The sequence below is a fragment of the Macrosteles quadrilineatus genome, unplaced genomic scaffold (genome assembly GCF_028750875.1).
Source record: "Macrosteles quadrilineatus isolate MER2022 unplaced genomic scaffold, UCM_ALF_1.0 Scaffold_3__2_contigs__length_128488019, whole genome shotgun sequence".
Taxonomy (NCBI): Eukaryota; Metazoa; Arthropoda; class Insecta; order Hemiptera; family Cicadellidae; genus Macrosteles; species Macrosteles quadrilineatus.
In genome coordinates, this window is record NW_026542596.1 from 69,925,125 (window position 1) to 69,951,427 (window position 26,303).

The window sequence follows — 26,303 nt, forward strand, 5'->3', positions numbered from 1 at the left end:
GAATGGTTTATCTTACTTATCCACTTAAATGTGTGGGGAAGCATGGTTTCAAAAGTGCCCAAATTTTCACTACAGGTAGGCCACTTGTAATATTGTATTCCACTTCTCGTACTTTTTCAGTCAGCTTAGTCGATTAGCGATGTTTTATTGTTGGCGTACACAAGTCGGGCTCATAATACTTGATTGACTCATTGGCTAGTTTGTTGAAGAAACTTAGTGCTGTTGCGCTCATTAAAGATCGATGGCTCAAGGGATTATGTACATATGTAGCTATGGGGTTTTAAGTTCATCCATGTTAATGGTGTTTCTATGTTCAAAATGTTGAAGATTGCAAACACAGAGAACCGTTTGGTAGTCAAAGAGAATAAAAATATCCTGAAAGAAACCCATGATTAGTACCTTAGAGTTGAGGTGTGAACTCGTCTGCACAAGATGTCGAATCGTGAACACTTTTGTTTTACACCAATTCATATGTGGTAATGCTGAACAGATGTGGTACTGTTGTTGTACTGTTGTACAGATGTGGTACTGTTGTCGTACCGCTGTACATATGTGGTACTGTTGTTGTACTGTTGTACAAATGCGGCACTGTTGTACAGATGTGGTACTGTTGTTGTACTGTTGTACAAATGTGGCACTGTTGTACAGATGTGGTACTGTTGTTGTACTGTTGTACAGATGTGGTACTGTTGTCGTACCGCTGTACATATGTGGTACTGTTGTTGTACTGTTGTACAAATGCGGCACTGTTGTACAGATGTGGTACTGTTGTTGTACCGCCGCACGTGGACGTGTTGTACAGTCCGGAACATCAGTTCACCGCAGCCAATCAGTAACAGTGTCCGTCCTCTCGCAACATAACTGTATCATCCGTCGCGGTCTCGTCTCTCGTCGTTCTACATCGCAGTGACCGGGTAAACTGTGGAACAATTAGTTGACTATATTTTCAACACTGCAACAGTTTTCAAATGTTCCAATGAGACATAAATCTGTAGATTTTTATATACTTGTGTAGTTTTAGTAATCAAACGTTAGTTGTTGCGAAGTGTCGCGTATCTGCATGTTGCGTTTCCGTGATGTGCCCATATGTCGTATGTGTAATGTGTGTCCGTAATTGATCAGTCGTCGGCCAATCAAGCTGACTTAATGTGTTCCCTGGACTAAGTTTGATGACAGTATCTCACTGCAACATGTAACACGATTTTTACTTTCGGAACTGCCACTGACAGGTATTGGGTATCGAAAACCCCATTTAATCATGTTGGCAGTTTCGGAGCTATCGTAATTGGTCTACATGTCATTACAGTTGAGAAAAAAAACTGCCCTTTCTGTTGGACTTGTTGAATGTGGGCTTATTTGACAAAATTCAATAGTTAGCATCATCCCGGTCTGTCGGGCGCTCAAATCTCATATACAGTATTAGTTTTAATTTAAAAAGTGGCTAAAAATTGAACGTAGAAATTAAATGAAAACTTATATCACTAATCAAAGTTATTAACTTGGGGTCAAACAACGCCTGAGTTAAACGCTAATTATCATAAACTTGAGTAATGCCACTCACTATAGATTATACCACAATACATCATAACAGTACAGTGTGCTGATCCACTGTAGGGTTTGCTGATGATGCTGGTGTTGTTAGTCTTGGCCAGTGTAACTGCTGAGTGCTGACCCTAACCTATTGATCTCTGCTGCTCCACTGACGCGTCCGAATATTGATACATGTGCCACACAATACATCAATATAACAGTACAGTGTGCTGATCCACTGTAGGGTTTGCTGATGTTGCTGGTGTTGTAAGTCTCGACCAGTGTAACTGCTGAGTGCTGACCCTAACCTATTGATCTCTGCTGCTTCACTGACGCGTCCGAATATTGATACATGTGCCTGTTGACACGGCAGTTTATATTGCAGCGTTGGATGAGCCACATGCATGGGATACAGTATAACATTATATTTTCTGCACTGATGTTTGTTATTGTGATACTTGGTGAAGTATAAAAGATGCCGAAATGAAAGAATATGATAGACCTTGCACTCAGTGTAAGTATTGACAAGTCAAAGTTTTGTTTCCTTTGAGAATCTAATGACGGATGTTAGTGATTGTTAGTTGGGGTTCATTAGAAACTTGAGCTCCACTGAACGATATGGGTTTGTAGCTGGTTATAAATAAATTGAACATGATTGGGTACCCCTAATTAGGAACAGTCGAGAATTAAATTAATCGTGATCAATATATAAATTACACTCTTACGTTTCTGTTCGATCTTTCAGCTTCACTATAAAGTTAAATTCACTCTACTGGTAATTTATAATTTAAACGACCGATAATATTTCTAAAGAATGAAGTTACAAAGTTGGAAACGCACGTCTCTGGCTTAACGGTGTGAAATGATTTAACACCTTATTGTATTCCTCGTTTGACGACGTTTAGGAAACAAGGACATTACACTCGCTTTACCCATGTACAATGTAAGCTTTTCTAATTTTACCAACACGTGTTAAATGAACTAGCTGTTACCCACGGGCTTCACCCCGTTTGCCTTCATAAGTATTAATAAAACTATTGATTGGTTAAAATATAGCACTGTACTTGGTACTGTACAACTTTTAAACTACACCATATTTTATTAAGCTATCACAGTTAAAAACTAAAATCAATTACTTTGGAGTGAAGCCCACTCTGTGTTTAGCTCATTTTACTTTTTCTGTTTAAATGCAAACTAGACTACAGCTAGTTCTACTTCAGTATACAAAAGGACAACTTATACGCACTCAATTTACTAAAATCGAAGGGTCTACAATTACTTTGGGAATGTTACGATTGAACCGGGGTTCCTATTAGGCTGTTGACCAGCCAACTACAGTCGTGGTCAAGTTTAATAGACAGTTTAAACTTGAACGCAATGTACTAGTTCAGCTTCAACGTCAGATTTACGTTGTGATAGAGATACGGAGTTATTAGTGGCGCCGCCGTATGAATTGACCATAAAACCTTGTTGGTTATAAGACTGTGATAGTGCCTTTTGAAGTTTAACTGGGCGATTATTCAGTGATAAGACATGCAGTTTCACTGAGTGATCTAAGGAGTTACAATTAGAACTATGAGCGAGCATTGCTTTAACTGATGCGATGTGCTTCAATGTACACATTCAGTATTGGATAAAATTATCAGTATATTTCGGTAATACATCATACATTTCAAGACTGTATTGAGTAAATGAGATATTCAAAGTTAACATGAACTTTTTTAATTGGCTGGCACTTTTTATTTGTCCATTTATATTACAATTTAACTTTATTACATTACTTTGCAACTTCGGAGGCCGGTTGAGTGAAGCCCTGCAAATAGATTACAGTACATGGACAAGAACCTGCCAAAAGAATCTCTATGAAATTGAATAGAAATAGTGACTGACAACATTTTGATAGTCCTTCCCCTCTGTAGTGTATTCCAACTTAGGTTGGGCGTTTGTGTGTTAGTTGTTATGTGTTAGTTAAGTATTTTCACCTGGGGACGGATCAGATTCCAGATCCCGAAACGTTGTGTATTGTTTTTACCATCGTGATGGAAAATGTCCGCAATACACTTTCGAACAACATTTTGATAGTGATAGGAGTGCTGGATAAGCATGCATTGTGGAGAGGTAATACGATAGCTATGTAATATTACTCGACGGACAATACTTCTGCAGTAGGATTACATAGTGTATGAACTACAGGATTATTCTATGTCTGACAGATGTATGCCTCTTGAAATGTCAAAACTAAATCCTTACTTTCACAAAGTATCGTGCAATAATCCCAAAGTTCATTTATTTAATCTCCTGCCTTTGTCAGTCGAATATGTACTTTCAACAATTAACTTAACTCCGAGAGTCTACGTTCAAAACTTCTATTTCAGTAGCGCTCCAACCTTGTGGGGTCCCCCAGGAGTCAAATACTGTCGTTCTCTAGAAGCCCAATATGCTTATCAGCACATTTTGTAGTAATCGATACCTTTACCAGGGTGGTAAGAATGTTGTTTTTGGTAGGGTTTTTAGTAAATGAAATTAAAACGCCTTTATTATCAAGCGGTTCTCAGTTAACTACTGGTTTCCAGAATAACTCTTCTCTGTAGTTACATTACATATTACATATACAGGTTAAGTATAAGAAAGGGCCATGTGGCCCTTTTGCCTGTGTTTTAAATGATTTTTCATTACATTGCACTGCACCATAGACTTGCATCATTGCAGTGGACAACCCGTCTATATGGACCAGTTGTAGCAGATTTATTACTCAAATATAGTTGAATGAGCTATACATACAGTACAAATTCGATTCATTTCCGGGGTTTCGATACTTGTACTCGATGTAACATAGAAGATGAAGTTCTCCTTTCAGTTTGGCTTTGTTAAACAGTTAGAGTATTCGAAAGAAATCTGTGATTAACATCAACCCACTCTGCCGATAGCTCAAAATCCACGATTCAACGAAGCTTTCAACCTTAGATTTAAACGAATTCAATGCAAACTCATCGAGGTTGCGTTTGTTGTATCCCTTATTTTTCGACATTTATAAGATGTTACACAAGAGATGCAATAAGTTCTACCATTGACTATTGGATACTGAAGGCCAACTATTTAAATTGTGATTCTTAAACTGCTACATTTTAACCATCGCGGTGAGATATCTTTAATAACAGTCAAAGATTGCACCTCAAACATTTGTTAATAAAGTCAATTACAATAATAATCTTAAACCTGATTAACAAAAACTAGATCAGATTGGCTTCTAACTTTACATTCAAACGAATTCGTGGAAACTTGTTTGGTACTGTGATCTTATTACCCTGCTGCACTGAAGTATGCTCTTTACAATGGTCGAAGCATCCCCGCGACCACGATGATCGGACGAGTAGCGGTGGCGTTTCCCGCCATGCTGTAATTGCCTGATTGACGCCCTCGGCTGATCTGCTATGGCAGTCAGACGAAGGCCAAGGTCTGTTACCTGCCTCCGCTCTGCTAATTGACATCGAAGTCCTTCAAGTTCTGATCAATATCAAGAAAGTTAGAATGCGACTTGCCATATTTGGTCCTCAGGCTTTTATTTAACAGCTTAGGTTGCCGAAAAATATTCAACCTTTATTAATACAAGCTTTCGGTTACATTAATTTTGGAATAATTTGAAAATCTAGCTCGCGTTGTGCCTAGTGTGCGTTACAACCATTGACTATATATATACCTGTTACAACATAATACGCATTCAGGGCCTTAATCCCGGTTGCTCTTTAAAGTTCTGATGCTAATATAGACTAATTGATGGTTGTATCTATATGTATGTTTGTATATTTGTATGTTTGTCCTTTATGGACTCCAAAACCGCTCGACAGATTGTAATGAAACTTTCAGGCATTATTAAGTATTATTCAAGGATGGTTTGTGTGAAGTTTGGTGCAGATCCGTCAATAGGGCTCCGCCCCAGTGGCTCTGGAGTTTCCCATGTTAACCTTATGAGTACTCATATTTAAATGGAATTAAAGAATCTTAACAGCTGGTGCAACTAAACAATTTGATTCTGTGATGTTCAATAGCATTAAAAAGTTAATAGGTTTACCAACAGGGTGCAGCACTATATTTATTTTTAATTTATGAGAACAGCTAATTTGCAACCAAAAGGTTAGTGAGCGTAGCGAACGAACTTCAACCTGGAGGCGAGTTAGCGTAGCGAACGAGCTAACCTGAAGGCAAGTGAGCGCAGCGAACGAGCTCCAACCCAAAGGTGAGTGAGCGTAGCAAACGAACTTCAACCAGGACGCGATTGAGCCATGCGAACGAGCTCATCTTGAAAATGAACGAGCATGTGACATAAAACCACAATAGGACAGGACGACGTCTGTCGGGCCAGCTAGTCTGCTATAATATGTTAGCTGATTATTATCAAATGTACAGTATTTGTAAACTATGTTGGTTAACAAATAAAGAGGCATGTTTGTGTATGTTTGCTCTGTTCTTTCCTACGGACATCAAATCAATATGATCGAATGTACTTAGATTTATTGAAGACACAGACTTACTAGTTGAAATACTTCAATATGGCACTCTCCGGGTAACGTTTGTTATCATAAATGCAGTTCCTATTTATATTTAAAAAATTGTCGAATGTGGAGTAGAAGGTTCTATGTACATGCACGCCAGGTTTATTTTAAAAGTCTTAAGAATAAAATAGTTCGTGTTTGTGCAATCGACTTCTCATAATACCACCATCTAACTAAATTTGAACTGTTCACGGATTTGTTCATTTCATCAGCACTAGAGAATAGTTGTTCCATTAGTCAGTGCGTCATAGCTCTTCCTTTATAAGCGTCCAGATCGTGACTCCTAGTGCGTTACTCATCGCAGTCAAAGGCTTCAAGTCCAAAACGGAGTTGTAAGGTCGAAGAAAGTTGTGAAGGAAAGCGTGGACGTCGACGAGTGTACCGCTATGTGTGATTGATTGTCATGCGACTGAGGTGCGTCCGTGTCGTAGGTTTGGGGTTCCTAGGTCTGCAATACAGTGTGCAGTCTCACCTGTGTAACCCTTCTATGGTACCTAGCTGAGTGACTCATCTTACAGTAGTCAAACCGCACCACATAGCTCAGCTGAGGGTTTTAATAAAACCTTTGACTATAATGATAAAAACAATATCGTGATATTTCAGTCCAGGGAGCCGAAACCCCACCAGACTGGGACTGTTATAGGACCAGGTCCTCGTTGTAAACAAAATCAAATAATTGTTTTTTTGTGGATGTGCCGGGAGTTGAACCCGTCCTTCCCGCACCGAAGTCCGGAACGCTAATTAAGCTAGCTACTCTTAATATACCTCCTTTATAAAGGAGGAATTATTAATTATTAACTCCTTTGTAGGATGTTGAGCTCGAGACAAACCTTTTCACACATTACTTTAGGCTAGGCATAGAGGGTAGCAGCATTAACACATGGATAAAATCCATTGGTGATATGTATGATTCGTACCCTGGACCTTGATGGGAATGAAGATATTTTAATGTTTGGAAATTTTGATTTTTAATTGTAATTTTCCCATTAAAATCCATAACATAACGGAACAACTGATTTTCACAAAAGCGGATCGAACGATTTCGATTACAATTGAGTATGTTATGGTTCATTTTAACTCTAATCAACTGTAAAAATTAGCCTCTGTAAACTGTAACCTCAAAGCTGTAAACAATTTACCCATAAGTTAGTCCCACCGCTCGCCCATAATAAGGGCTGTTGACAAGCTAATGGGAGAAAGTGTGTGTTTTAGTTATCTGATACCGTTTCTATTCAGGCAATTCCAATCAGTGACATATGATTGATATCATCTCAGTTTAAGTTCTGTAAATATAATTTATTTCATTGCAAAAAAGACTGTCTAGTTTATAGCGGGTTTGGGTTTATTTTAATAATTAATTGGAGTGCATAGCTACCTGTGTGCAAATACTAAGCACTTTACATTAGGAAATTGTAACAAATAAAATACGTCATCGCACTACCATCCGAAATAATTTCCCATCACTTTTTAGATGTAGTTAAAACAGGTTTTAAATAATTTGGTGTACATCAACTGACGAGGTTCACGATGTTATTACTTTCATAAATGCCAAACCTTCCCGCGCTCATCCACTTACAGTAGACATCTGAGGTGTAAAGCACCTTGAACATTCACCTGATACTTTGGATATTACATTGTAACATCAAACACGCGTTGACCGAAATCCAAACAAATACTACACTACCTCCAAACTTGTATTTTTTACAAACTCTTTGTGTGTACAAACTTTAGTCCAATTGACATTCATTTAATAATTGGATAAGCCTAATTTTTTTGGTACAGTCAAAAGTTGAACTACTACAAACAAACGTGCAATACAAACGTGAAATACCGTATATTAATTTTAAAAGATGTTTATTGATCAAGGTATGTTTATTGATCAAGATGTTTATTGAGGTATTTTTTTACAGGAGAATGGAAAATAATTGTAATACATGGACTCAGTTCTATTATAATCTATACAACGAAGGGGCCCGAGTACAAATTGTGCATTTTAATAGGGTTCAAAACTAGTCTCCGTTGCATACCAAATACTGCAATACCCATGGTGGAAGTAAATAAGAAATAAGTAAATAAGTATTTACTTCCACCATGGCAATACCCTTTTATCTTTAAAAGATCATGCTTGCTTAAGACAGTTATTATAATTATTTTACATTTATTCATAATAATATAAAAATATTGATCACGATCATATTTGCAGAACAATGGAAATCATAATCCAGCTATTTGAACCCAAATAGTGGCTTTATTTGCAAATAGTTGGATAAAGAGTTATTTTGAATTTTCGGAGAATCTGAATACATACATCCATATATAAAGCCCAAAGTACCCATGAACTTTTGAGAAAACTACAAGTCACATCCCCCATTAACCATTTACTTAGAATGTTCGTCATGACGAGAAACCTTGCGCAAAACTATCCATTATTTCATAAATTGCCATTTAAGGTCGTAATTGCTTTCCAAAGGGAACTTTCCATATACCTAATGTTAAAAATACCTCAGTGTACTTATCTGTATGTCATTCTTGCAATTTATTACCCTATAAAAATCAGGTGCGATTATTTGTTTGTATTACTGTATTCGGTTTTGTTTATTTCAGCTTAACTTGACCAATCAATAGTTTTATTAATACTTATGAAGTCAAACGGGGTGAAGCCAGTGGGTAACAGCTAGTTTTGTATATATTTCAAATGTTTGATGTTAAAACTCCTGCAAAAAAACTTACGATATAGTTATTATAAATTCAATTGAAAACGTATGGATTCATTGACGTCATGTTTACAGAAATGGAAATCATAACAGCTTTTGGAACAGCCAAATTAATCTAGAACGAACAATAGAGTTTGTCCTGTGTAATAATATTTTCCCAAAGTGACTCATTCAGTTTATTGTGAGGACGGCCACACATTAACATCAACAAAAGTGAATCCCTTCGCGACTATAACGTCAATATTGGAGTCTGGCTGCTTTTGTGTGAACATTGGGGCTGTTTACGAGACTTTACTTTAAGGTTAAAATCCCCAATTTAAACAGGGTGTACCGTAAGTAAACAACAAAACTAGAGAAATCAAGAACGACATTTTTTTTAATTAAACTTTTATATCTTGATTTAAACTTTGAGAATTCTATTTTCGCAAGGCTAAACGTATGTTTAACATTGGAATCTAGAAATGAGACGCGTGGGACCGTGGTTGCTTTTGCGTATGCATGTTATGAGATCGTTGTCATGCTGACTTGACCATGTGTCATCCAGTTTCAGATTACCGTACTTGCGATGATGCGATTGTAATCCGATTGCAATAGGTCGTATTGCTAGGTGATCAATTAACTTAGGTATTTTATTGCATCCCAGCCTTGAAAGTTAAATAAATGAACACTTTTTCAAATGTAAGGTGGTATATAAGTTTCCTGAAAGGTTTCTTTCTGCTATGTCCAAAGTCCAAGTTGTTAAATCCTACGCACGTCGCTTTTCAAATTCGTACTTCATATAACAATACTAAGAGGTCATTTTAGGATTGGACTCAGGAAGACTTGATGTCGTAAGTGGATGAATGACAAAAGCAAAGTGTAATTATTGAAAGCGAGTGTGGGCGTGGAAGGTTGGTGAAACTGGGGCGGTCCGCGGTCCGCACACAAGTCTCATTTAAGCTGGAGCCATTGTATTGTTGGAATACAACTCAGAAGATGTCGTGTCGTGAAAACTTTGTTGTTTACTTAACGCGATGTACAATGTCCGAAGAATCTCTTGAAGTTTTAGTATAGTCTACTATACTAATAGTGGTTAATTCAGAGATGGATCTGATCTAGGTAATACAATATCGACCTTGTGTTGTATAATATTCATTATGTGGTGATGATCTTCAGTAAACTCTGAGAGTTCTGAACCCACTTAATAAATGTAAGGACATGTTTATGAGCATGAGTGGTGTAGTTACATACATATTTTTGTATTATTTGTGAAAGAAACCAGCGTTTTAGTTAATCAATAAATTAATGACAATTAGTTATTTTCTGCCCCTCTCCCCCCGTAGTAGTGTTGTGTATACACTAAACCCCTTTTGTGAGGGCTTGTAGTTGCGTTTTAGAAAATTTGTTGAATCTCATTAAGTCTCTAGAACTTTCCTCAGATTTTGAACACAAGTAGGCAACATAAATCATTCTTCTAACTTAACGTTTTTGCTCGTATCTACTGTATTTCGGAAGCAAGAACTATAAACATTAATAAAAGTGGTTCAACCCCCTACTTGTGGGTATGGAGGAAATTGAATAGCTCACTCTCGCGCCGGAGTTAAAAACATCAATTTAGTCTAGGAATATTCCTAAAATCATATAAACTAACCTTACATACAGGGTGAGTTTTAATTGTCCCCCCCCCAACTTTTTTCTACATTTTTTCAAATATCAATCCCAGACTACTTCCAAACATTGTTGGGTAGTAAGTACTTCATTTTGACAAGGTGGTCATATCCGGCCGCCATCTTGGATCCGCCATATTGGATGCAAAATTTTTTTTCAAATGTAAAGGTGGGGTTGTGACCCATTATTTCGAACTAGATTTTTACCCTGATTACAATGCCGCAAACTGTTTTTAAAAATATTGATTCATTCTAAAGTTATGAGGGTTCTTAAAACTTTATATTTAGCCCATTTTAACATTGTGCATTTACAAACTAAGACCATAATCTCAAAATAGTGCTAGATAAAGATAAGTATCCACTACCAGTAATTGTCGACCTATTTTCACTTGGTTATGACTGATGTATCTTTTTCGGCCGCCATCTTGGATCCGCCATTTTGAAATGTGATAAATTATTTTAAATATGAAGGGGGTGTTGTGACCCATCATTTCTAACTACTTTTTTAAGCTGAACTTAATTCCATCGTCCGTTTTTCATTTTAATTTTTTGATTTTTAAATTTTGACATTTTTTGCAAAAATATTGCAATATTTCATAAATAAAACTTGATAACAAAAAACGGATTGCGGCATTGAGTTTAACTTAAAAAAGTAGTTCGATATGATGGGTCACAATACCCCCTTCATATTTAAAATAATTTATCACATTTCAAAATGGCGGATCCAAGATGGCGGCCGAAAAAAATACATCAGTCATAACCAAGTGAAAATGGGTTGACAATTACTGGTAGTGTATACTTATCTTTATCTGGCACTATTTTGAGATTATGATCTTAGTTTGTAAATGCGCAATGTTAAAATGGGCTAAAAATAAAGTTTTAAAAAGCCCTCATAACTTTAGAATGAATCAAGATTTTTAAAAACAGTTTGCGGCATTGTAATCAGGGTAAAAATCTAGTTCGAAATAATGGGTCTCAACCCCACCTTTACATTTGAAAAAAAAATGTGTATCCAATATGGCGGATCCAAGATGGCGGCCGGAAATGACCACCTTGTCAAAATGAAGTACTTACTACCCAACAATGTTTGGAAGTGGTCTGGGATTGATATTTGAAAAAATGTAGAAAAAAGTTGGGGGGGGGGGACAATTAAAACTCACCCTGTATATCGAGTGTTTCTACACCACGTTATATCCTTAACAGATTTGGAGCGAACGCCTTTATTGAGGGCGCAAATAAATTTAGGTTCACATAGAAATGTTAGATAGCAAATAAATGATCAATAACATTGGGATTTAAACAATGAGTAACGTATATTTGAGTATGATGTGATATTGTGCTATAAACTATTCCTGGATACAATGACACACAGTAGTCCTCCCTTTCACATTGTCACCCTGTGTGTACTCTTCCACCCTCAATACCTCCACCCTCTCACTCTGACGTCTTGGAGCACCCCTTGGGCGACCACTCCATACAAGAGAGGGCAAGGGGAAAGTTGCTTTACATTTTTATACATTTTTTGGTTGTAACAGTAGCCGGTGTTTGAGATTCACAGTAGTAAATTAAAAAATAGTTGTTTAGCCTCCGGATTACTGTATTATACTTAAAATGGTTTAAAATACCTGCATATAGTAATCCTTTGTTGCTGATTTAGGCAACTAGTTTCGGTTCTTGTTTTGAACCATCTTCAGGCCTCAAGGTGTCAAGTGATCACTTCATTCGAAGGTCGTTAACAGAGTTCAATAAATAAAACATATACAAACATATACACCTTGAGGCCTGAAGATGGTTCAAAACAAGAACCGAAACTAGTTGCCTAAATCAGCAACAAAGGATTACTATATGCAGGTATTTTAAACCATTTTAAGTATAATACAGTAATCCGGAGGCTAAACAACTATTTTTTTAAATGAAGTTGGAAGTTGAGCAAACAAAATTAGCCTATCAATACAAGGATGTCAAAATAAAACTTTATAAAACCACAGAGAACATTAAATTTAACAAAACATGTTTGATCGTGTTTTGTATATGTTTTATTTATTGAACTCTGTTAACGACCTTCGAATGAAGTGATCACTTGACACCTTGAGGCCTGAAGATGGTTCAAAACAAGAACCGAAACTAGTTGCCTAAATCAGCAACAAAGGATTACTATATGCAGGTATTTTAAACCATTTTAAGTATAATACAGTAATCCGGAGGCTAAACAACTATTTTTTAAAATGAAGTTGGAAGTTGAGCAAACAAAATTAGCCTATCAATACAAGGATGTCAAAATAAAACTTTATAAAACCACAGAGAACATTAAATTTAACAAAACATGTTTGATCGTGTTTTGTATATGTTTTATTTATTGAACTCTGTTAACGACCTTCGAATGAAGTGATCACTTGACACCTTGAGGCCTGAAGATGGTTCAAAACAAGAACCGAAACTAGTTGCCTAAATCAGCAACAAAGGATTACTATATGCAGGTATTTTAAACCATTTTAAGTATAATACAGTAATCCGGAGGCTAAACAACTATTTTTTTAAATGAAGTTGGAAGTTGAGCAAACAAAATTAGCCTATCAATACAAGGATGTCAAAATAAAACTTTATAAAACCACAGAGAACATTAAATTTAACAAAACATGTTTGATCGTGTTTTGTATATGTTTTATTTATTGAACTCTGTTAACGACCTTCGAATGAAGTGATCACTTGACACCTTGAGGCCTGAAGATGGTTCAAAACAAGAACCGAAACTAGTTGCCTAAATCAGCAACAAAGGATTACTATATGCAGGTATTTTAAACCATTTTAAGTAAATTAAACGTTGAGTGTTATGTGTCACGAGTACCTTTTGTGTTATTGTACGTAAGTTAAAAAATTAATTAAATGTAGTAAACACTCTTGAGTTTGATTGTAATTGTGTAGGACCGAAACTAACTATTTAATTACAATATATTTTACCTTTTGCCTTGGTCCTCTTCACCGTAGTTGTTGAGACCAGGGAATCGTCGTTCTTCTTTTATTTGTGTATGTGTGTGTGTGTGTGTGTGTATGTATTAGTCTCTATTGTAGATGTTATGATCTACAAAACATTCATTTAGGATGTAGTATGGTTTATTTATCAAATATTGTTTTAGTTTTTTTTTCAAGGAAATTTTGTCATTGTTGATTAGTTTTAAATTCTCTGGCAACATATTAAATAACTTTGATCCTATTACCTGTATTTGGGGATTTTTTGTTTGTTTTGGTAAGTCTGCGCTGTTTAACATTATATTGAAAGTTTCGAGTTTCTTAAATTAAGTTGGTGGCAATCATTTCTGACTTTTGGGGGGTTGAGTTTCAAAAATTTGATGGTTACAGAATGTAGAGGGGTGGTAGGGTGAGGATTTCATTGGATATTTAGAACGGTTTGCAATGTTCCTTATACTGAATCTGTTATATTGTTATTATGGCTCTCTTTTGGATTGTAAGTAGCTTTTCTATTAGATTGTCTGTAGCAGAGCCCCATGCTATGATGCCGAATCTCTAATGGCTTTCAAATAAGGCAAAATGTGCTATTTTTGCAGTTTTATTGTCTGTTATAGAGCGTATTCTTCTTATTGCGAATGATGCTGGCGTCCGTTTATTTTCTAGATGTTCAATATGTTTTTTGCCAGGACAAGTTTTTAATACAAAGTCTACAAGTGTCAATAGTAGGTTATATTATATGAATATCGCCAAGCAATCGTTTTCATAAAGCTAAACTACCACGGTTCTGTAGACCTGGACGGGTTGGACGGTTATTTTAAAGTTGACATAACGTTAAGGGCGTTCCTCTTTATTTCCACTTGACATTAAAGTACTTTTGTTCACACGAATCTTACACTCAAATAAATACACTCAACAATAAAAAGAACTGTCTGTGAAATCATTATTTTGTAATATGTGTTCATTTAATCAATTTCATTAAATAACTTTATTGGATTTTATGATTAACACATTTAGTTCCTGGATGAGGTGTAGTTACCCATACTGGTACATAGTTGCATAGTTTATGAGTGAATAAAAAAATTAACTGGATTACAGCTACATCGGTGTGTATAAGCTAGACACTATTTACTTTACCTCACCACACTTTATAAAGTCAAGGTGAATACATAAATAGAATTGCAAATAACTTGGCGTGTGCTGAATCTACTGCAGTATAAACACAAGCTTTAACACGAATTAGTTATCAGCAAATGGATACTGCGGATAAAATAATGGTAATGGACTAATGTAATAGTATCGCTGTTGCATAGTGTAGTGTATATCGTATATCGTAGGGGTGTGTTAAGTGTAGTGAAGGTATAAAGTACCTAGAGGGTGGGTCTAGTCCTCTTTTACAACCACAGGTGGAAATTATAGTCTGTGTGATGGAACTTGTCTTCTGACCCGGTCTACCTGGAAACTGGCCAATATAATGTCAGTCTCAAGGACGAAATGTCAGAAGACAGGTTCTATTATACATACCATAATAAACAAGTTAACCACCGTTAACTGAGCTGTCTAGCCTTACTGTTTTTCTTTTCTTATAAAAAGCCGTATTTGGCATTCTGTGTATAAATGGATATATCCTCACTAGGGGCTTAAAGATACTTCTAATAGTAAAATGAGAAGCACTTTTTTGTCACGGTTTTAACAATTGTGTTTGTTATTAACCTAAAATCCTAACTAGACTATTAGAGAGGAGTGACCAAAAAGGTGTTTTAAATACATAAACCTTTTGAACTTAAATGTTAACGTTGCTCTATAGTAGTTATTTCTGGTTAACCGGGAAATCTAGGTATGAAATTTTAACTAATTGAAAATCCGGACTCCCGAGTTTGCCGTACGATTGTTCTGTTTGCTATTTATTTTTAACTTATTGAAGAATAATTTCCATTTCTTGGAAATTCATAAAAAATGAACCTCTATTGTCTAACATAGATTTAGGTAACCTCAGATATGTCTGTCAAACAAAAATGTTTATACATCCCCACACCGTGTACTACACTGCTATAGTCTGTATGAGTGAACCTGTCTACTGACGCTGGAGATCTACCAGGGAACTGGTCAATGGTGTATGGGTCCAGGTCAGGTTCCATAATACAGTACATACTATAACAGTACACTGCATTGAACACTGAACAGCCCGGGTATAGAGGTAGAGGTTAGCACAGACAAGACCCAAGACACGCTAGGGCTAGACTATGTTGCAGTAAGGTCAGGACGCCTGCAATGCCGCTGCTGGCAACATGTCAATCACAGCTGACAGGTCGGCTGCGGCGAAGCGCCTGCCACAAACTTGCCTACTATTATCAAGCAGTCACGAATGTGGACTACATAACAATTTGTTATTACTTGTTGAAAACTCAATGTTAAACTTAGCGAAAATCGCGCAAAATTGGCTGATCGAATATATAATATAATACAATTTGACATAACTCCCTTCCATTGACATGTAATGTATACCATTAACGTATAATTTTACCATTAAATTTGATTCCTGCCAACAATCTTCTATTTAAATTGTAATTACGTTTCTTTTAGTTCTGACGTTGTTTGTTGTACTGTTGTATGTAATGGCAAAAAATATGTTCAAACAATGGTGCGACTGCGAAGTCTTTAGGCTGAATCGCTTGAAAATCGAGAAAAAGTTTTAAGAATTTTAATTAATAAAAATTACGTGAATTAATTCACTACAAACTTAAGATTATAAGAAAATAAAGTAAGAAATATCAAACAATATGCTGATTAGCGTGCTATTATGTTATAATGTTCTCACATGCTTACTTAGATCGCTTGCTCTTATATTATGATTTATTATGTTGATTTATGGAAAACCTCTTTTTTATTTCCTAATGAAATACAAGGCTGAAAGTATAAAAACTCGTCCATCAAACCCAGTTTGGATGAGATTCGAATACATTATGTATGGTATAAATGTAGATCGTGATCGTAATTTAGTTTGACCTGCATAATCACAGTACAAGGAGGCCGCCATGCTCAATAAATCAGCTGATATATTCTCAGCTGACTGGGTAGTCACAGCTGTTGTGATATGAGTCTAAAAAATCACTTACGTTTTCATCTAGTGTTTCTATGGATTTTTATTTTATATGTATTTGGTTTAACATGCTCATATATTTAAAAATTCGAAAGGCATGTTGATACTGAAAAAAATAAGAAGTGAACAACCTTGAAAACAGTGTATACGACGATAATAGCCTACACTATGGAGATTAGAAAAAACCTATTACTATGTAAAAATTTTTAAGAGTTTTACAGTGAAAAACAGATGGATTCAACAGAGTGCGCTTGTGTCTATTACTGATTTCTTTCTTTCCCCACGGACTTTTTTTAACCAAGCCGAAAAGTAAAAATTATTGTAAACCACAGCATTTTTGATGATACGTCAATCATGACTTTACCAAAAACCCTAAGTAGAAAATTATTGAACTTGAACAGCAGCGCATGTTTAGTGGCTTCTTCAACATTGTTTGGTATATTTAAAAATGACTACAACTAGTCCATGCAGATAGGATGTACCTTCAGTATGAAGAAGTCAATAATAGTCAGAACTTTATTTTGTTAGAATTTCTCTTGGCTGGGTATAAGGTATAAGGTTCGGCTCTTAGGAATTGATTGATTTGAGGTCAAGTGGGTGATCGAAGGTTCCGTAACCTGTGTCCAACTCGCAGGTAACTTGTGTGTGTGATCATCTAGAAAATGAATGTTGAAGAAGTCTCTTTAAGTAATCTATACAATTAAAGATCACTGTAATTATGTGGTATGTTTCATGACTAAAATTATTAGTGTCGCCACGACCGAGGTTGGAAAGTAAAAGAGGGTACAAAAGATACTTTCTGCCCGTCAAATGAAAGATTATTTTTTGTTATAGCCTACTGCGCCATTATTTAAGCCAACGGAATCACAGAACGTTAATTTCGTGTATGATTCACTTGTAAATCAGTCCCAAATTATTTACGTATTGTTCTGCTATTTTATACAAACAGCTTTTACCGTTGTCACGAGGTAACGCGTATTACTCCGCCTAGACCGTTATACATTTAAATTCGCCACATTTATGATCGTGTCGATAAAGAGTAAATGTCGATGTTATTTCAGTGAGACACACACTGTGCCACGATATTTACCACAAAAACAGTTTGATATCGATAAAATAACATTTGATTTAATCGGGACTTTTTCTTCCGCTAAATTAACCTTTTGAGTCAGAAGATGTAAGCTACAGCTGATGTTCGCTTTCTTCGACTCCAGCTGGGTCTTCGCTCATAAACTTGTTAGAATTAGGCATACAGCAACACCAAACTCGCCTCTTTCTTACGCCTGCCTAATATCATTGACTTTGGAAGTAGATACCCCATATTTATGGGACAGTTACCGAATTTTTCGTTCAAAAAGATCATAGGCGAATGAACTTATTTATATATTGTGTGACAGTCTAAAAATTCCATGATTTGTTACTTCGTTTTTGTTACTATGGTAGTTTATGTGATGGAAATACGCTATGGCTTACAATAAGTAGGTTTAGTCTTTTCAGTTTCGCTCGGTTAACAAATTGGCGCATTCAGTACATATTAGCCTACTCTGTCGGTGGGCGGGCATCAATCGCGCCAATTGATCTGAGTCAGGTAGTCGGGTATTCCTTAACTGCGCCAACTACTGTAGGGAGCCACCCGATAGTTTCATTGACTCCACCAAGTGGCGGCCTTCTTTGACTGTATAATTGAGTAGGTTAGGTTAGGTTAAGTTAGGTCGGGATATGTTAGAATGACACGTAAACAAGGACATGCCATCTGGCGGCAGCTCACCCCTACCTGGATTGGGCTTGGCGCAACTATGGATCTTTTTTTGGGACCCTTTGAGGGCTTGGCGGACGGAATTAAGGAACTCTTGGGCGCAACTAATGCACGACCTCTGTCGGTAGATCAATTTAATTACATTTATTTGCTGGATAACACTTTATGAGAATGCATCGACTAGTTATTTATCCATAGTTAAAACAATATCTAGTGATCTATCGCAGATTTCTGTTCACTTCATGCCACCCTCTGTTATCAGCCCCTTATCACACTCAAGGACGCTCCGCCGGGTTTCCGCTCTGGTTTTTTCGCCACGGTTTGCGAGCTGCGAAAGTAATTAGTGAAAGCTTAGCTAACATTCTTATCCTTGCGTCATTGCGGGTTGGGAAAAAGTTTAATTAGTTTTTTGTGGTTTATTAGACTACAAAGGAAACCTGTGAAACTCTTGAATATATTTCATCCTTTGATGACTACGGTGTAAAAATATAAAATATAATATGGGCAGCCGAGTGGTGCTCGACTTCAAGTATGAAGGTCGCTGGTTCGACTCCAAGCGAGATTGGTTCTGGATCCAGATACCGTTTGTCATTAAGTTATCAATTAATAATTCTATCTGATACAAGTTTGACGTTGGATAGGTGCTTTACAGAAAAAGTAAATAATCTCCATAACATTTTATACACATGAAATATATATAACTAGTGCACCTGTTGCTCGAATTCGAGCAATTACAAAATATTAAAGGCGTTTTTTTAACGAATAATAGTCACAATTTCCGTTGACTTAAAAGAGTCAACTCAAAGATAATGTAATCAATCCCTCCACTCCAGTTATCGAAACTGGAAACGAACTCACTCTGGAAACGAAAGCTCACTCCACTCCATCTATCAAAACTAAAAACGAACTTACTCTGAAAACGGACACTCTTGTGTGTATTATGTGTTTACTATGAACAGCTATAATCACGAATACTAGAAAAATACCGGTATGGATCATAAACATAAATGTAGTATTCGTTGCTGTAATTAATACAAATTATTCGTCTGTTTAAGTAAACAAAATCTTTTCTTCATAAGAAATATGTTGGGATTTTAATGGCCTGTGGGGGAAAGCCCAATGACTTTTATTACAGGAAATTTTGAAAGGGGGCGTCTACACAAAAAATATTAAAATTATTAACGAAGGAGAAGTGTTTCGTAGAAATCGCCTTCACGTATTATATATAAGGATACAAAAATAGTTGTGTAGTTGATTTTATGTCTCTAATATAGGGGATTTTTTGTCAGAACCAATTATAGAACTGATTTTAATGAACAGAGTTATAAAAACTCTCTACAGTCACATATAAATTTTCTACATTCTGTTTTAGCGAATTTCCCATATAGGGAATAAGCTATTTATGTTTAAGCAACGTTTTACAGGAGTGTTGATAATTACGGTTTTTCATTAGTGCAGTAAATGGATGGCTAATATTTTAAAATACATATATCTAACATTATTTATTAAATCATCATTTTATTTAGTTTTGGTAAAGGATAAAGTTAGTTACTTATACTGTACAGTAATGATAAAAATGGATCACAGTTACTTATCATAGTCAACGTCTTCATTCTATTAAACAAAACAAAACACAACAGAGCAGGTAAAAATTTTGTCTTAGTCTTTTAAAAACAAAAATTGCAATTAAGTTGGAAAAATTGGACATAAGTCTGTATTGTAGCATTTAAATAAATAAACACAAAAAGGCAGCCAGTCTACAATTAAAAAAACACAACCTGTAAAAAGAGTAAAAAAACTAAACCAATATGAATATTTTATGTACTACTAATCTAATAATATTTTTGATATGTAAACCAACTCTACAACACACAATCATGAAGAGTTCCATACAGTATTGAGCAATTTTGTGAACCATTTGATAGGAGACTGAAGCCATACAAAGTTGGACAACACTAATCACAAGAGTCCATCAGCTTAGGCAAATCTGGCCCGATCAATCACCTCCCATTAATGTCAGCTTCATTGATCGATATTATTATTCAGGATTAACAACTATTTTGACTGCTTATCATCCCTCAATATGGCTGTGGGTGGTTTACAAAATTGTCTTTAAGAAGGGAGTTTCAACTTTTTATTGAAATATAATCAAGTAACAAGTAATGTTTGACTTGTAATATTAACTTTTGGTTTCATAAAGAAGTGTAAAGGAAGAATATGAGTGACCATATTTTAATTAGTTGTTTATTTTTTTTATATATACTAATTCAGTACTACAAATCTTAACAAATAAGGGACCAATAAATAAATATAAAATATAAGACATAGTATAGCCGAGTTGGTCAACACAGTCCCTTGATTACCCATGTCCGGATATTGCATCTCCTATCATTATCTCTGGTTGGAAATATTTGTTGATTTCCTCGATGAAGATTTACTTCTCACTACTTGTAAACTGCCCCTAGTGCGATAAAAATAATTATGTTTGCTTAAAAAAGGTAGATTTTCAGTTACAACACTTGTGGATAAAGCTTAATTGCACTATCTGCAGTGATAAAAGAAATACTGATCCCTAACTTCTGTGGACTCTGTATACAATATGTAATATACGGTTTGCTGTGTGTGGAATATATATATAAAAAAAAAACAGTTTGCAGTCTAAATTTGATATGTTGCAATGTATTAATACTACACTATGGCAGTTTGAAACCCAAATGAAGGTCCACAAATTGATAGCACTTCAACCATCATCAGGGGTCTCAGCTAAAATAATAAACTTCAATACCAAGCAGTTTGTTTGTGTTGACAGGGAGATAAGCCAGCATGGCAGTAAGCAGTGGTGGAGTGGCCACTGGAGGAGGAGTGTGTCACGGACACAGACGCCAGGAGAGCATGTACACCATGACAGGGCTGTACTCAGAGACGACGGACACGGACGCCGAGGCCGACACTGACGCCGGGACTAGTCAGTGCTACGACACGGTCATCAAGTGTCACAGTCGCAACCCGTCCAGTGGACTTGTGGACAAGTATGTACTTTAGATGGTTTTACTTTAACATCGTCTGTAAGATATAATCGTAGACATTTTCCTTTATGATAGAAAAAGAGTTGACCTAATCTTGTTGACTGTTCCTGAGGCATGGAACATCAACTGTACTACCCTTGATTCAATGACAGCTTCCGGTCTAATCCGAAACCAGGTCTTACCTTTCTTCTTCTTTAAACGTGGAATACACTACACAGGATAGGATACAACAAGGAAACAGTCAAGCAAGTTTCTAGTAAATGCTTTATGTGTTATTGAACCGAAGCTGCTATTTTAGACAAGACTCAACAGAGTGAACAAAACACCACAAAACGGCACTCGCAGAATGCGGTGAATCCTTCTTAGGGCGTACAGTCAACATTTTCTTGTTGTAGCATTTTGTTTCTCCTCGTGTTGTGTTATTTCCTTTGTAGATGTTTGGGCTGCACTACTAGAAACAAAACAGAAAATACACACATTGGAACTTAATGCACTTTCAATCGGGAATTGTTCAGCTGTCTGGATGCAAATACTCCCAAAATTAAATTTTTCCTAACAGTTTCCATTCCGTGTCTCGTGTATTGTGCTAACACCAGAAATTGTCTGTTACGTTTTGTTCCTTTATCCTTTTATTTCAGTGTCCTATCTTTTTCCTTTCCTGTCTAGTGTAACCGAACCTTTAATTCTCAATCAGGGTCCTTCCCGTATGTCCAAGAGGGCTCGAATGCAATGCATCTTTTTCTCTCCATCTCCCCTTTACAAAATGTGTCCTGAACATTTTCTTTTATTTTTTTAATAAGGACTTCAATTTGTTTTTGAATTGTGAGATGCCACAGCAAATTTGTTATTGTTTCAGTCCATCTTATACTCTATTTTTTTAAACAACTTAGTTGGATGACTTTAATCAGATTGTGTTATAATATAGACTAAATTATATTTTTCACTTAGTTTTTGTTACTGATTATTTTGCTGATGTTCTAGCAATGAGAGAGCACGGACAGAGGCGAAAGAGAAAAGTCACCCTTCGTTTGCCGAAGTGGCGGCCATCTTACCTCAGGACATACAAGACTGCGGCATCTTAGCCTGTAGGCCCTTCCTCATACAGGGCTTTGCTAGTATTAAAGTGAGTCTTAAAAAAATATTTAGTCAAGTTTAAGTTAATACATCTTTACTTTAATATTTTGTTCGCTATTTTGTTACATTAGACTCCCTCTTGATTGACTTCTTGGGACATTGTAAAAATAAAGTTTAAACCATCAGAAGCATTTCACTCATTTATGAGTTAATATGTCAATGAAAGGCTACCTTTCAAAACCACACATTACGTGTACTGTAGTATTAAAGTAAACATTCATGAAATACAGCAATGTTTTCCTACAGTCACCCGACAAAGTTGGCTTCCTTGTACTGTTTATAGTACAGAAAGCTGCTAATTGCTGCATATTTATACTCTGTCGTACAGTTTATACTTTGGCGCACATCAGGATTCCAACAAAAAAACACAAAACAGCGTGGTTCTATTATGCACGTAATCCGTGAACGCTTGGAAATAGGTTGGCAACACTTATAGATAATAATACTATGAGCAGCTGATTGACTATTATAACTACGATTTAACCTGTCATTTCGTGTTTATAGTTTATGTTCTCTTTTCGGTATTTCTGAACATTCTGGACTTTACTTTTAAACGTTTTTAAAACATTACTACGATCCTAATAAACAAGAAAATACCTTTAAAGCATTTTTTAAGGCGCGGAAACCACTGCAAATTACTAAAATATACGGAACTATTTTCTCAAGTCAAGGAGCACATTGCTTGACGAGGAAAAAATAGCAAAGTGATACGGACCGGGGACTACTTTCTCTAGGGCACCGATTTGTGTTGCCAGCTGAATCTAAAAAAGTGTTGTATAGTGTTTGAAAGACTAATTATTTATATGCTTTATAGTGACTGTAGGAAAATATAATGTGTAACACGATTGCAAAAGACCTTTGCTGCACTCGAGATCATACCGCACTCGCCTGCGGCTCGTTCGTAAACGTTGCTCTCGTGTGCAGCAAAGTGCCACTTTGCTCACTAGTTACACAAATAACTATTTATATACTGAAAAGCACTATACAAATGTATTGTGACTTGTTTGTTCATTACAAGGTACGGATTAAGCAGTGAGTGTGTGAGTGTTTGAGTAATATGCTGGTGGCCATTCAAACCTGTAATAGCTTGAACTAAATGAATTGAAACTTGTAGGGGAGTCTTCTGTTTCACTGTTTTAAAGAGAAAGTTCTAGGAGTACCTAAAAATATTAACTTCAAATCTAAGGAAAATTTGGAAATTTACACTTCCCTGCAACAATACTCTGGCATTGTTATTTACTATGGATTCAAAATAATAAAAGTATTTAAACAACATACTGTATAGTATATCTTGGTAAGCCAGCCAGAGGCTACCCACCTTAAATAAATGTTATTTGCTTTAAAAGTGAACATTAAAACCCAAACTTAATATAACAATTTTCCGTATATATTTTGTAGTTGATATTTGATTTACAATTTTATTTTCTAGAAGCAAATATGTTGATCTATAGCCTTCTCTAGTGCAGGAATAGAATAGGATCAACCGAGCCAAATGATTGGCTATCATGCAACATGAACTGTTCTGTTGTCAGTGATGAAAACTTGAAGTACAGTATTTGGGTTTTCGTTTTAGTAATGGAATCTAGCAATATTTTACGCACCTTCTATTTTATAAATGTATTTCATCCTCCAAAATAAGTTTTTAATATATTAACCTGATGATGTGTTTAATACTTTCCTTGTGTATATCTTGTAATCTATTTTGTGTGTGCAAGTTTATTAGCATGAAACAGATATTTCAAAAGGTAAAGAGGTTGTTGAGATGTATTTCCACACAAAATGGTATATAAGAAAAATGTTTCATTTTTTGCAGGTTTTTGTATTTTTCCTGTCGTTTCTCGTAACTCTACAGCAAGCGTTGAGCTCTGGCTATATCAACTCTGTCATCACCACCATAGAGAAAAGGTAATGTTATTTTTTTTAAAAATTTTTCATAAGTGCAAAAATTATAAAAATGATAACATAAAAATTATTAGCACACTTGGTCTTTATCATGTGAAGATGGGTTAGATACTGTGACGATATTATTACTCTCAGTTTTATTTGATAGTCAACATCTTCAATGTAGACAGGTCTCAGGCCTAGCTCTTACCATGATGATAGTAGCTTTCTTATAAAAAGAAGATTTAATTATGAAAATAACATCGAATTAAGCACCTAAGATTTTAATGTGCTAAAACCATTCAGCTTAGGAACCATTGGTTGCATTCACACGCTTATTTTATCATCGCATTTTTATTGCAACTGAGAACCACGTAGAAATTTATGATTTATGTATGAGTTCACTAATATATTTTCATATCAAGATGACTTTTGTTGCAGGTTATGTTTTCCACAGGATGTTTAGATATACTGTTTTTTTTTTGTACGATGAAGAAATAGGCTATGTCAATGTAATGGAAAAATGTATTTAATCCCTTGAATATAAACATGTTTTTTCATATCTGTGTTAGTTATTGATCGCCAAGATAATGGCTGAGTGTAGTATTTTCCATTACATACATTATAGAATATTGATAGCATAATAATTGTACAGGTTTGAGATTCCTTCAAGTCTATCAGGTCTGATCGCGTCTTCGTACGAGATCGGCAACGTGATCACCGTCATCTTTGTCAGTTATCTCGGCAGTCGCAGGCACATTCCCGTCTGGATAGGCATTGGTGAGTGATTATTCTAAAAACATCTATATATCCAAAACAAATCTTTGAAATAATATACGACACCTCATCTTGGGTAGAGGAAGATTTACTTTTGATATCCAACCCAGTTGCGAACGGGATTTATCTCAAAGTTAGCTTTATATGCATAAGATTGATCATGGTAGTGATTTATAAAGATCTACCTTCAAGCAGTGTATAACTAACTTAATTAATATCTTTAGAACTCCTTAGTTGTCTTTAGATTGTTCTCAAAACTGATTAGTAGGGTTGAAAAGTCTAGAGCATATGAAGTAGAAAGTTATAATTTTGAGATTGGTCAATTAAGCCTATATAAGGTTTGTGCTGGATGACTTTGAACTGTAAGGCTTTTGTCTTATCACAAGATTCAAATATTTACCAACACCTGAAATCGATTGTAATCGTAGACTAATTTACATTTTGTCTATTAGGTGCAGTCATCATGGGGATCGGATCCTTGATCTTCATGCTGCCACACTTCACAGCCGAGCCACTTCACACTTCCACACACCCCAACTCCACTTCAGACAATATCTGCAGGGTAGTCCCTGTCCGGGAACAGGAGATGGACTTTGGTCGGCTCTCCTCAGGTAAAGGAATTGTTTTGAAAATACACCAGGACTTGGGCGTTCTTATTTTGTTCTTTGATTGAACAGTGGAGCCTTGATAAATCACACCTTATAAATAAAAATCCTCGATATATCAAATATTATATGATTCTCCTAAAACTTGTGATCCTACCATATGTTATTCTGTGACTACTGACTAAATTGTGTTTCAATAATATTAAGGCAAGAGGCTTGAAAGTGAATCTGTTGTTTTGAAAGTATTCACCCAAGACTGAACAGATTCTTTAACATGTCAAGGTTCCACTGTATCTTGTACTGTTAGCCAATATTAGGTATTTGCAATTTTCTGACTTTCCACAAAAGGATTTAGTCCGGAAAACAGCCGTTTGTTGCCTGCTTAATGAAACAGGATTTCATGACGTACTATATACGTATATATATGTACTGTACTGTAATGCATTTTTACCGGACACCAGCTGATTATAATTGGCAATCAGTGGTTACAAATGAAAACGTAACCTCTTTTAGTATGAGTAGTGATTATTAAGTCCTTTAGTTGGTGGAAATATATGGGTGGGTGGATTTGTACAGATTTTTTTTATCGTTTTGTTAGTTTAGAGTGGTATGGCAAAAAA

General features: G+C 35.7%; 1 protein-coding gene across 1 annotated transcript in view; it reads left to right on the forward strand.

Moving 5' to 3' along the window:
• Positions 1-26,303, forward strand: part of LOC128988725 (solute carrier organic anion transporter family member 5A1-like) — a 70,698-nt gene that overhangs the window by 31,197 nt on the left and 13,198 nt on the right. Inside the window, exons 3-7 of the mRNA XM_054410315.1 lie at positions 21,070-21,289; positions 22,268-22,409; positions 24,234-24,325; positions 24,957-25,081; positions 25,531-25,689. Coding sequence (XP_054266290.1) covers positions 21,084-21,289; positions 22,268-22,409; positions 24,234-24,325; positions 24,957-25,081; positions 25,531-25,689 — 724 coding nt within the window. The 5' untranslated portion in view covers positions 21,070-21,083. The remainder of the gene's footprint in view (positions 1-21,069; positions 21,290-22,267; positions 22,410-24,233; positions 24,326-24,956; positions 25,082-25,530; positions 25,690-26,303) is intronic.